This window comes from Triturus cristatus, chromosome 2_1, assembly GCF_964204655.1.
Source record: "Triturus cristatus chromosome 2_1, aTriCri1.1, whole genome shotgun sequence".
In the NCBI taxonomy this organism is placed as follows: Eukaryota; Metazoa; Chordata; class Amphibia; order Caudata; family Salamandridae; genus Triturus; species Triturus cristatus.
In genome coordinates, this window is record NC_140581.1 from 1,018,333,004 (window position 1) to 1,018,347,047 (window position 14,044).

The following is a 14,044-nucleotide window of genomic DNA, read 5'->3' on the forward strand; positions in this document are numbered from 1 at the left end:
CGGGTTCCTTTATGTAAATTTTCTAGGATTAGATCCCATTCGGCGTCTGAAAAGGAAACTGAGAGACGAGATTGCCATTTACATTGAAGATCATGTGAAAGAGATTTGCAAAGGTGTTTTCAAAAGGCACAGGAGACACGTGTGTAATAAGCTACATCGTGTTGTGCCACACGTCGGACCCAGGACACCAGAGGCAAAGGGCCTCACTTATTGCAGCTTAAACACACACATTGACATCACCCCAAAGGCAATATTTGAAATGGCAGGTTGGGTGGGTCAGTCATATTCTTTTAATGTTGCAATCACACAGAAAACAATAAAGGCCAATTTGGGGATGTGCTTTAAATGTGTATATATAGGCAAAGATATGTGACAGCGGGTTGATGGGTGAAGACAGGAATAGGGTTGTTATCCTGGGTCATTGGGAGCTGCTGAGACTGTGACAATATTTGACCTGCCCTTGTGCATGCACTACATTAGTCCTTATTTCCAGGAATATGGCACCTACTTTTCATGAAGCAAAAAAGAAAGAAAGAAAGAAAGAAAGAAAGAAAGACCTTTGCAAAGGTGTTATGAAAAGGTACAGGAGACAAATGTGTAATAAGCTACATCGTGTTGTGCCACACGGCCGCTCGGCTAATACTCTTTCTCCCGCAGACGGGGTGAGAAAATGCAGCAGGCAGTTGTGGTGTTAATAAGAGATCGTCATTCCTTCAACGAGAAGTTCAGATAGAATCTCGTTGTCACTTGAACCATCACACAAACCGAGGTTAAGTATTTGATTACAAGGAAAGTACCAGGAGGCAGGGAAAGGCATTAAAACAAATTTGGAAGAGCCAGGCGAAAACTGGGAGGTCTGGTCATCCTGCTTCAATGTGCAAGAACTGGAACCACAAACAGGCCGGAACCGCCTATAAGTGAAACTCGATTGTGTCTTCTTCTTCTCAGACCACACGGAAGGGAGACCAAAAATAGAAATTAATTAGAAATATGCATCATCGTGTAGATAATCGGGGGCAGAGAGTTGTTTGCACTGTTTGCATAAAATACCTTCAACTCATCAAAAAAGTGAATTAACAAAAAATGAGTGTGAATGAAAATGTTAACCAAAATAAACTGAAACAAATAAAATCCAGCCAGGGTGGCGCTACAATAAAAACAGAAAATGAATGGGCACGAACAAAAAAGAACTTCACACACACGAAAAATGTGAACAAATTACACATAAAAAGGGTTTTGGAAAGTATAGCAAATACAAAAATAAAATCCTAGTCGCTCGAATAAAAAAGAGGGCTCTGGTGAATCCTACACAATTAAAAAAAGAGGACAAAAAAATTCAATATAACAATCAAAGCTAAATTCTATCATAATATTGAAAAACAAAAAACAAATACATCAGGGACCTAACCACGCTGCAGTAAACGAAAGCTCTCCGCCCACCAACCCTGAATAGCTGCCAACATCAGATCAGTCGGCCTTAAATAAATTGCAAGAAATCAAGTACAAATAAATGGACCGTACGTTCACAACAATAAACCATCCTTCTACACCTCTACTAACGGGTCCTGCGCGCACATTAAATGTTTATGTGTATGTATTACTGCAGCAAAGCTTCGGTTTTGCTCAGCCAATGGCATTCTACCCTTGTTAGATCGCGGCCTATCAGCCGGCTTTCCTTCGGCTGCCGGCACAGACCACACTTGGGGGAGGACACGCCATCCACCTCGAGCCCAGCCCACTGGCCGGTGTCGCGAGAGCAGGGCCCGCCTCTGACACCGGGGTCGGAGACAGACCTGTGTTCATTCGCTCCCCCTGTGACCGGTTTAAGGCCTTATCCGAGCCGCTCCGTCGGGTGTACGCTCTGCGTAAACTGCATTAGGAATAAAACGGCGTGGGTATGTATTATATCTGTCCTAGTAGAGAAAAACATTCTTATTTTAGTTAATGTGACTGCCTATTTCTCGAATCTTCGCCTAACTCCTTATGCTAGTTAGTGAAGGGCGTGTTTTAGAAAGTACGCGACCCGGGGTTTAATTTTGGGAGGTAAATTTACCTTTCTATTTGCAACAAAAAACTTTGCAACATTTTTTTTTCAGAAATAGTCAACAGCTGCATTAAAAGTCAAAAGGCCTGCCTGTGAAACTACTGATAAAAAGGAAAACAAAAGACCTACACGCACAGCATTTTATTAACATATTGAGCATTTTGAAAATGTTTAGAATTCGAAAAATCAACATTTATTTAATGGAAAAATATTATTCACTGACAATTTAAAAAATGCTAACATAAGAAGTAACTTAATTGTTATTCAACGAGTTACAAAATAAGACATAAGTCCGACAATTGCATCATAAAGGTAACTGAAAACGAAGCAGGAATCATCTTTACTCCGCTGATTTTCGCTGAGGGGCTAAAGAGAAGGGGCTGCAGCCGCGGGTTCTTCTGCTCGTAGCCCGTGGTGACTCTCGCTAGTGCTGGGCTCCGCGCATCTCTCGTCTGCGGCTCAGCTCGGCAGGATGCATTACCAGCTGTGTATACCGGACGGAAGCCCGGGTTGTACCGAAACTGGAGTGAACGCAAGGCACAAATTGATACTTTTTTTCCCTTCTGCAAGATATAAAAAGTTTGATTCAGGAGAAGATGTGGGAACCGAGAAAAGCCCCTCCTTACCCGTCGATCAGCCAGTCCAGGAAACAAACGGTGCTCACCTGCCAGCAAAATGTGAAAACGAGATAAAAATGGAAAAGTACAATCCAAAGAAGAGAACTCCTGGCCAGATGTCCTCTTTACCTGAACAGACCTCTCAACCGAAACGTCCTGGGTGCATCCAACGTTGTGACGCACGCAGCTCGGTGGGGACAAGTTTACTTCCGTGGGAAACTTCACAGTGGTGCAGACAGGTGGCTGCTGTTCAACGAATGGAAAATCAAAGGCTCGAGCTGACAATGGTGTCTGCTGGGACTCACTCCCTGTTAATGTCGGAGAGAGGATCAGTGGAAGACAAACTCACCAACGAGCAGAAATACAGGCTGCATGCAGAGCAACAGAACAGGCAAAAAGACAAAACACCAGCCAACCCTGTACACGGGGAGTAAAGTCACCATTAATGGTACAACAGAGGGGACGAAAACCTGGAAGAAAAATGACTGGAAACTAAGCCCGGGTAAACGGGTGATTAATGAGACTTTCAGGAAGTCGATGCTGGTCCAGGATATGATGTCACGTGGGTGCATAGTCCAGGACACGCAGGGTTTTCAGGAAACGAAGAGGCTGATCGACTTGGAAGAGAAGGAACCTGCAAACAACAGAGGAACAGTAACTTTCTACATTACAAGAGTAACGATGTAAACCCAGACACACCTGTTTTCAAAGATTTTAAGTAATATTGTAAATCATAATGTAAAATCAACGGAGTAAAGATGATTCTTAGTTATCTTTGTGATGCTGCAATTGTCGTATCTTGTAACACATTGGACAACAAACCAGGACCTTCTTATGTTTGCTTTCTTAATTTGTCAGCTAATAATATTTTTCAAATAAATAAACGTTAAAACTCTTCGAATCCTAAACATTTTTTTAAATGCTCAATATGTTAATATAATGCTGCGCATGTAGGTCTTTTGTATTCTGTAGATCAATAATTTCCGAGACAGGTCTTTTGAGTTTTTATGCGGCTATCGACTATTTCTGGAAAAAAATGGCAGAGTATTTTGCTGGAAGGTAAAACATGTGCACCAAGAGTTAGGCATGGAGTCACGTTAAAGCTGACAGTTATTAAAAAGCGCTAGGTCACCTCGTCCAGTCACACTGGGGCAGGCTTGGACACTCGGCCCACACAGCAAGCTCCCTAATTCAAAACAACACGTGCAGCCAGTACCACTGCCACAGAGGTGCACACACTACGTATCACGTTTAAAATTACACCTTGTGGTCTGGCAACACACAAAAAAACACACATACACAGAACGAAACGCCCATTAAATTGTGCTAATGTGCCTGAAAATTGTCAAATGAAACTGCCCTCCCAGGAGACAATATCCCGACGTTGAAGGAAGCTAACGGGTTTGCTCGTTTAAGGAACTCTCCGCGTGAAGATGTTCCAAGGAAACAATTTACCCAAGGTGCCTTGTGTGAATGAATCCGAAAGTAAAATGTCGCACTTACACCACATCCAAACACGCACCCGATATTGTTTGAAAAGGGAAAGGACGCGAGTCGAATAAGTCAAACCACAAAACTCTCGGGTTTGCTAAAAATGTTTCTAGCACTTTTCATATTTCATCAAACAGTCGAACCAAGAAACGAAACAACTTTCAATATTACTTTAATATCGAAATAATTTCGTTTGTTGTGTGCCATTGGCTTGCCTGTAACCTGACAATGTCGGTGTTTTAAGTGCCGCCGTGTACCAGGTTTTAGGAAAACAAGTATCGACATGTGCGGCTTTATATACCTATTAAGATACCACCATGTCTCTCTCAGAAGCTGAAAGGAGAATACGGGCGCCATTTCAGCCCATCCTTCCGTCTCTTCTACAACACAGGCCGCAGGGCCGCGGTGTGAAGAGCACTCGCTGAGACAGCAGGGTGTGCTGTGCTCCTGTGAGAGGAAAGAAATGAGCATACGTCACCCAGAACAGAGCGTCTGAGAGGCAGGGAGGGCAACAGGGAGCGAGAGAGAGATGAGACACTGGAGGGAAGGGGGGGGGGGGGTGTCTTCTTTCCACTAAAACCCCCTTCCCCACTACTCACGAGGTGTGCACATTTCTGACCTGAACATGGTCTGTAAAGATGCTAGTTGAGAGGCGGCGTCGCTGCTTGTACCTGGGCTGGAGCCCTGCAGTCTCAGCTCTTCAGTGGGTCTGGAGCCCTCGCCTCCACGGGCCGCACCCCGGCAGACTCCGGTGCCGGCAGTGTAGCCTCCGGGTCTCTTCCGCTCGCCAATAGCTCCCCGGGTCCCGGCGCCTGCTGCTGTCCGGTCCCAGGTCCGACGCTCCGCTCCCGGGGGTCTCTCCCCCCCTCCTCCAGCATACGGAGGAGGGTGTTGGACGCACTCACCCACTCCTCCCAGAAGCGGCTCCCGTCCGCGGGCTGAGGCTCAGTCGCCATGGGTTGAATCTCCCCGGCCCCCACCAGAAGGAGGCGGGGGAAGAGCGTTCAGAAGTTGAGGTGTGCGACAAAGCAGCGTGTGGTCCTAGGCACAGAGCACTCTATGCAGATTCTGTATCGTGCCCCTGAAGGGACGGAAGGGGGTCTTCCACCTGGCAAGGCACATGCCAGGATGGCCTGTGCATGCCATGGGGGCGCGTGCTCCCAACAACCGCCGGACCCATACATAAATTGCGTCATTTACAGTGATTTCATTCAGGCACACTCAATCGCAGACCTGGATTAATAAAGCCGAGCCCTTGCAACAACACACTAACAAACCAGAGCGCGTTTTGTGCACGAGCTATCTGTGTCCGAAGGGGTGAGCATCGTGACACAGAAACAAAATATCGCGAAAGTGAGGAGAAAACTTGAGTGTAGAATACTCAGAGCAAGTCCAGACCACTCACAGATAACCAGAGTACGGCGCTGTCAGATAATGCAAGAATAGTGTGCTGAGAGATCACGAGGATGGTGTACGCACGGTAACGGAGGTGTACTCACGAAGACGGCCAGGGCAGCACACTCACTGATGCTGTCCGTGGACTATGTTATTAGGTAATGCAAACACATGGCAATGCATTCAAAAAGTAACACGACTTTAATAAAAGGACTCCACCAAGCCATACCCTGTACCTTGGATAGAGTTTATGGATACGTCCGCACACATGCACGGCTCGAAAACTGCGCAGACGCTATGCGGATAGTGAGCAGCACAGCACCAGCACAGTGCGCGGTGTTTACAAACAACCAGCGTGAAGTGCGCAGTAACTGAACCCAGGTCAGGCGCAAGAACTGCGCTGCTGCTGACGTCTGTTCCTCGACGAGAGAGGACACCAGACTGGAGCGGACTGAGGGCCCGCATCACCCGATGAGCCGTGAGCTCTCAGCGGGTGAGCGCGGACCCTACCCCCGGATACGGTTGGAAACGCCGAGGCAACAAGACAACAGCAGGGCGGATTTCCCCCGCTCATAAACACCCGGAAGGGGTGAACCCTCCCGTTCGTGGGAGCTTTATAATTTCACTTTAGGCGTTAGTATTTTCAAAGGCCTGGAATCATAGGTCGGAGGAAAAACCTATATTAAGGCACCACGAAGTCAAACTTTTACCAAAGTGAATACATCGCGAGGCTCTGAAAGCGACAATATCCTCCCTGTCTCTGTCGCGCGGCCTCCCTCGATGCATCTCTCTCTCTCTCTCTCTTCGGGCCTTCCTAGTTTGACAGACATAAAGAAACTCTTTACGCTGCCCTCAAACACACGTGTTCAAAGATTCAAAGAACGGTCCCCTCCGAGTCCCCCCAGGCCACGATGGAAATATTTACTCATTTTCAGCTAAGAGCGCAGAGGTGCAAGGCCCCCTTCATGTTGCTGGCGTCTCCTGTCTTTGGGTTTCCGCTCTCTCTGCCCAGCAAGCGCCGGAAACAGCGCCAGCAAACTGCGGTCTTATTGCGGATAGTTTCTATGATTATGCTTTTTTTCCCAGCGCGCGGGAAGGCACTTCCCTTTGTGCCAGTATATTTCCAGGCTGTGCTTGGGGCCAGGTCTTGATTGCTTCCATTTCCGCAAGCTGCTTATTCACAGAGGTCCACTGCTCCTCTCCCTCTTTAATTACTGGCACAGGTTTCTTCGGCACCGGGATAAGTGCTTCTTGGGTTGGCGGTATGGCCTCATTCAGCCACATCATCATTTTGCAGAGGTTTACTGTTTTTCCAATCTGAAACCGCCCCCCCCCCCCTTCATGCCACAAATGGAGAAACCTATAAATGAAATTTAGGAGGAAAAGGTGCGATTAAAAGCGGGACAATAGTTTTTATCGCATTTCCCCCAACTTCTACTCTAGACCTGCGCATTTTAAATCCCTTTCTGCACTGGTGCGGAAATGGTTATAATCTGAGGAAAAACTGCAATGTCCGAACGCACTTTCCCCTAATTTTTCCCGGTTTTTACCGCACTGCACCCAAGTATAAGTAAGGCTGTGGGTGCCGCATTTTACCAGGCGTCCAGAGAGAGAGAGAGAGAATTTGCCAATGGGGCAACAAAAGGCGCCTTTGGATGGGTCAAACAGAATATGGAGAGAAGGCACCAGTAAGAGCAATAGCAACTAACAATGACAGGAATGCCATCTAATCTTCAGGAAGGGTTGAGTCACTGGAGTGTTACCTACAATGCGGTTTGTCAGACTCCTGACTTATTCATTCTAAACCACCGGCCACTCTCGTCCTTTCACCAGTCACTTTATCTGCACCTATTCACCCCTTCCACCCTATTCTACCTCATATACCTTCCTTCCGGATAGATTTCAAAGAGGTGCCTAGTTGAGGGAGCTGTTGCCCTCCCTTCCTTCCACCTGCACCACTGTGTGGTCAGTAAGTGAATGAATACCACTTCAAACACTGAAATACTTGGATTTGAACAACTTACAATAAATTAAAAAGAAAACGACAATCATCCTCACAATCGTTATCGTTAACTAAAAGTAAAAGTACACACACACTCCAAATACCAATATGACAACCATCGACAAAGGCTGCAGTGATATTCGAAACGGACACACCTGTTGTGGTAAACGAACAAAGACGGAAATGCAGGCCGTAGACAGAGGACAGAGGCCGCCATGGAGTTAAGATGCTGCAGTGTACATTTGTACTACACTAGAGGTGGGCGAGCCACTGAAAGCTCGAGCCAGAAGCCTGGCTCTAGCTCAGCTCGAAGCCCTGTTGACACCTCGAGCCCACAGCGAGCCCAGCTTTCACGTGGCTTCTGCCTGTGTGTTTCCCCATGCCCAGCGCGTGGCGTTAGGACCAGCCCTGTGGACTTTGGACCTGAGGAGCATGGTCCCAATCTCGGCGTCGCTCAACAGCCTGAGATTCCGGGAAAACCACTCAATTGCCCCATCCCTACAAACAATGAATGAAGACCCTGAGCCAGTGCATGCAGCGGATCCTTATGAAAAGCGCTCCGATACTTTCGGGTACAGTCTGCGCTATATACAAACTGCGAGGCACACAAAGCGTTAAAATAAAGCCTCGACATACTGCAGGCTGCTCTTTAATAATCTGGGCAATGTACAGTGTCCATATGACAATGGCCTTGTGTTTAATTGAGTCATGTTTCATAACTATCACTTTTAATAAAGTTCTCAGTGTAGTACTATATATAATGTGACATATTAATGCCAAAGCTTCTACTTGCTAAATAAAGTTTTTTAAATTTGAAGAGACTTTACCATATTTTACATGATGTTTGGTCTATGATTTACATCGCAGAAATATTCAGGGCTCGGCTCGCGCACAGGCTCTAAGATCTGAGCCAGACCCTTGGCTCGGCTCTGGCTCGGCTATACCCGTTCATTTGTCGACTTGTCACCTCCACACTACACTGACATTATTTTGTAAGTGAAGGGCACGCATGTTTTAAAACAACTGTTTATACGCCGCCTTCGGCCTGGTGCGTTCTGTCATCAGAAAGGTTGCGGCCCACCCTGAATAAAACGTAATAAATAAAAAATAAATGTTGGCACAGGACAGCCTTCGCTGCTAGACTGAGACCGACGCGTCCCCGTAGCAATGGAGAGTGTATCCCTCGGAAAGCAGCTGTTGTTGCAGGGATTCTGCTTTTGCACAGAACTATGCGCAGGAAACCAGGACCTCAGAGAATTGTGGTGTACCAGAAACTCCCCTCAGAACCAAGAACCCCTATCCGACTAGCTTAGTGTCCCATTCGTTAGCCTAGATTTAACTAGGCGGTCCCAATGTATAGACAACCCAGAACAAGCGACTTAGATATTCTCAGGAGTGGTGGGAATCCGAAATACCCGTTTGTACATTTATATTCGTCCACAACAGAATAATAAAGACACGGTGAAAGTTTAAAGAGTTTATTTTATAAACCTCGCGTCCTAAGATGCAGTACTTTGGCTAACACTAGTAAACAAATGGTTAAGATCAAGACCATCAGCATTGTTACAATACCATATAAAATGAAAGGAGCAATCATATTAATAATGACAGTGGTTTACATCCACACTCCTTTCTCTAACAACTAATACATTATTATTATTGTTATACTAATAGAAGGTCTCATAGGCTTGCATAGGGGACCCCATACCTTATAGATCAGCGTAGTGAAATCACATCAACGGATCAGCTAGCTTTCTTATGCTTCAGCTCTTCTGTTCGAATGAATCTAAAAACTCCTGTGCTGTCATATTAAAAGCACTCGTCCTTCAAATATTGGCAGCTTCATGTGTGATATGTCTAAAAGGTGGTACGATCAATCTGAACACAGCACCCTGTACTGTCTAGTGACCTAGACTCGTTCTCTGCACGATGTACAGACGAAGGTCGCAGCACAATGCTAAGAATGCTAAACAACTAACTGTTATTCTGTGAGATAATGTCGAGCAAGCATTTCTAAAATGAATAACACATAACAACAGTGTCGCGTGCAAAAGCCTCAGAAACGACAAGCTGGCTTTCTAACCATTGTGCCTGTTATGCTAACTTAGCGTTGTAAATAGGGAGGGGCTAAACCATCCCACACCCCCCGTGCTCGAACTGCTAACAGAAAGGGGCGCAATTATCAAAAACGCAGAGTTCAAGTTAGATAGAACGGAACCAAGGGCGTGAATTAGAAGTCCATATAAAGTGAGTGTAAAGTTCGAGAAAATAGAGAAAAAAATTAAAAAAGAATCGATGTGTTCAGAGGGGGAAATATATTAGGTATAAAAAATTACCATCCACGGATGTCCATCGATGTGTTAAGCAGGGAAGAGAAAAAAATGTTAATCCATCAAGGTGTATGCACCGTAAGTTGCAACCGCTTCCAAGAGGAAATCATTGGAACGTTCTGCAAATGTATCTGCCATCCAATTGAGCAAGGTAAATGAACACACGTGTATGAACAAAGTAGGTCGCACACTGCTCGTCATACCAGCAAATAGCCCCATAGAACTCTGGATAATGTAGTAGCAACGGTGAGTACGCCTATGCCACGAGTATGTCACTATAATGCCATCCCTGGACACGTGTTTCGAGGTAATTGCCTCTCGTCAGCAGGGAGCAGGTAGGTATGTGGGGTGCCAAGTAGACTGCCAAAATATTAAAGGTAAAATACCTCTCACGGCACGCAGGTGCGGAACCAAGGCTCGTCAGCCCAAATCGCTCGAGGGAGCTTAAATACATAAACAAAGTAGGTCGCACACTGCTCGTCATACCAGCAAATAGCCCCATAGAACTCTGGATAATGTAGTAGCAACGGTGAGTACGCCTATGCCACGAGTATGTCACTATAATGCCATCCCTGGACACGTGTTTCGAGGTAATTGCCTCTCGTCAGCAGGGAGCAGGTAGGTATGTGGGGTGCCAAGTAGACTGCCAAAATATTAAAGGTAAAATACCTCTCACGGCGCGCAGGTGCGGAACCAAGGCTCGTCAGCCCAAATCGCTCGAGGGAGCTTAAATACATAAACAAAGTAGGTCGCACACTGCTCGTCCTACCAGCAAATAGCCCCATAGAACTCTGGATAATGTAGTAGCAACGGTGAGTACGCCTATGCCACGAGTATGTCGCTATAATGCCATCCCTGGACACGTGTTTGAGGTAATTGCCTCTCGTCAGCAGGGAGCAGGTAGGTATGTGGGGTGCCAAGTAGACTGCCAAAATATTAAAGGTAAAATACCTCTCACGGCGCGCAGGTGCGGAACCAAGGCTCGTCAGCCCAAATCGCTCGAGGGAGCTTAAATACATAAACAAAGTAGGTCGCACACTGCTCGTCATACCAGCAAATAGCCCCATAGAACTCTGGATAATGTAGTAGCAACGGTGAGTACGCCTATGCCACGAGTATGTCACTATAATGCCATCCCTGGACACGTGTTTCAAGGTAATTGCCTCTCGTCAGCAGGGAGCAGGTAGGTATGTGGGGTGCCAAGTAGACTGCCAAAATATTAAAGGTAAAATACCTCTCACGGCGCGCAGGTGCGGAACCAAGGCTTGTCAGCCCAAATCGCTCGAGGGAGCTTAAATACATAAACAAAGTAGGTCGCACACTGCTCGTCATACCAGCAAATAGCCCCATAGAACTCTGGATAATGTAGTAGCAACGGTGAGTACGCCTATGCCACGAGTATGTCACTATAATGCCATCCCTGGACACGTGTTTCAAGGTAATTGCCTCTCGTCAGCAGGGAGCAGGTAGGTATGTGGGGTGCCAAGTAGACTGCCAAAATATTAAAGGTAAAATACCTCTCACGGCGCGCAGGTGCGGAACCAAGGCTCGTCAGCCCAAATCGCTCGAGGGAGCTTAAATACATAAACAAAGTAGGTCGCACACTGCTCGTCATACCAGCAAATAGCCCCATAGAACTCTGGATAATGTAGTAGCAACGGTGAGTACGCCTATGCCACGAGTATGTCACTACACTTACCTACTCCCTGCTGACGAGAGGCAACTACCTCGAAACACGTGTCCAGGGATGGCTAATGCGACACAAACTTTTTTTCAACACTGTGGCATAGGCGTACTCGCCGTCGCCACTACATCTACCAGAGTTCCTTGGGGCAACATGCTGGTGTGACGAGCAGTGTGCGGCCAACTGGATTTGTTATATAAAGGCTCCCTTGAGCCATTTGGGCTGATGAGCTCTGGACCAGAACCTGCGCGCCATGAGAGGTACTCTACCTGTTTTTAAGTTATTGGCAGTCCACGCGGCACCCCTTTACACTTACCTACTCCCTGCTGACGAGAGGCAACTACCTCGAAACACGTGTCCAGGGATGGCTAATGCGACACAAACTTCTTTTCAACACTGTGGCATAGGCGTACTCGCCGTCGCCACTACATTTACCAGAGTTCCTTGGGGCAACATGCTGGTGTGACGAGCAGTGTGCGGCCAACTGGATTTGTTAAATGAACACACGTGCTCCTCAAAAAACGGAGCCTCCAGCACCATCATAGGACAGCTGTTATTATCCTCTAGATAACTCCGTTCGAGAAATCCAATTGCGGCCTCTTCGATGTCCCAATTACCAAGGACTCCTTGTGCGGCACCCAAGGCCATAAACCCGACCCCAGAACAGTCAAACTCATGCGCCACTAAGGGACACATTAGTTCATCAAAATCCGGGTCAAGTGACACCAAGTTTGACAAGCACAAATCCAGAGCCCACTGGAAGGGACAATCCAGGCAATGAAAAACAGGCTGTACACAGGTAAAGAACGGAAACCGGAAGGACAATCCATACTTGACGCTTAAGATCGCCAGAGGTAACGTAAGCAGGCGGAGCATGTTGTCTTGCGACACCAGGTGTGCAGCCATAACGAAGTGCGCAAATCAACAACAGGATGCCAGCCACAAGAGCAAGGATTAGAGGAAACCCTCCGAAGACAGGAAACCCTCCGAAGACACTCGAAAAAATAGAATGTAAAAATGCGGGAATCACACCAAAAATAGTTTGGAAAGAGGTCACGAGGCCCGAGCCCACAACTTTAAAAAAATGAACCAGGCCACTCGTAGACGAAGCATTAAAGATAGCCTGAATCAAAGTTCCAAAATGTAGGGGGAGGTCAGTATTCAAAAGAGTCTGTACCTCAGTGCGAGTGTTTGCCACGTTAAGAAGAAATGTTTCACGGGACGAAGTTAACTCAACTTCTTTTTTAGACAATAGAGCTCTTATTCTGCTCATCCTATTGAACTCCGCGTTCAAGGTTGGAATTGCCGGCCAGATAGAAATATCAAGCCGGCCTTGCGGAGGTGGAAAAAGGACGTTGTTACAGCAAGTTACCCTTTGTGAGACTGTTACTATGTAAGGAATACCAACCAGCATCCCACAGCAAGCTTCACTATTCAAAAGTAAATAACTTCCATTAGCAAGCAACTTAAACAACGGCGATATAACAGACACTGGAATCCCTTTCAGGACACAAGCTAAATTAGGTGCATTTATATTGCAGGCGCCATGTAACTGTATATGTCTACAAACTACAGAGTGGTCAGGCGTGGAAGTACAGTCCTCACCTTTCACATAAACCTCCTTTCCATCTCTCACGCATCTATAAGTGAAAGGAAGTGACCAAACTTTGTGCAGGAAAGCTTCACCAAGTTGTTCATATCTACCTATAGCAAGGGGCAAGGGTACGTTTCGGCAGAAGAGGTGAATGGTCTAATAAATTCCCAATTAGGAAAGGCGTCCGCCAGGGCTGTATCTTGGCACCTTTTCTTTTTAACCTATACATAAATGGTGTGGCGGAATTTTTATCAAAATTGGAATTAGATTATCCTCAAATTGATGGCGTGGCGGCCCCTATTTTATTATACGCGGATGACGCGGTTATCATGGCTAGAACCCAAGTAGGCCTTCAAAAGGCGGTTACAAGTTTTTCGTTTTTCATGAGTTTCAGGGGCCTAAAAATTAATATTGGGAAAACTTTTACCATGTGCTGCTCATCAAAGACGAAGCTTCCTTGTAGTATTTTTATAGAAAAGTCTAAGATAGGGTTAACTAGCGCTTTTTCATATCTGGGGATTGTTTTTAATAAAAAGGGAACTTGGGCAACAGCGGCTAATACAAGGAACCTTGCATTTGCTCGTGCTTTAGGCGCAATAAAACAGTTTGCTAATAAACTGGGAGGTAGGCCTGTTCGCATATTAATGGACATTTATAAGGCCAAATGTGTGTCAACTGCCACATACGGGGCTGGGATCTGGGGTGTCGCAGACTGTCGGGCAATTCAAGCTAAGGAAAACAGTTTCCTGCGCTATCTGTTAGCGGTCCCCAATTCGACATCTACATACATTTGCCATAAGGAACTAGATCTAGTTCAAATATCTGACTTAATAAAAATTAGTCCTCTTTTACTATGGCATAAGATATGGACCTCTGAGGCAGCTGCC

At 46.3% G+C, this 14,044-nt stretch overlaps 1 protein-coding gene across 2 annotated transcripts in view; it reads right to left on the reverse strand.

Annotated features, from left to right (window-relative positions):
• The window catches only part of LOC146866247 (large ribosomal subunit protein eL13-like), a 257,237-nt gene that overhangs the window by 153,465 nt on the left and 89,728 nt on the right, over window positions 1-14,044 (reverse strand). Inside the window, exon 6 of one of the 2 annotated variants that reach the window (XM_085634999.1) lies at window positions 2,172-3,295. The exons of the other annotated variant lie outside the window; for it this stretch is intronic. Within the exon in view, the coding sequence (XP_085491125.1) occupies window positions 3,188-3,295 (108 nt within the window). The 3' untranslated portion in view covers window positions 2,172-3,187. Of the gene's footprint in view, window positions 1-2,171; window positions 3,296-14,044 lie in introns of those variants that run through there. 2 annotated transcript variants of the gene reach the window in all.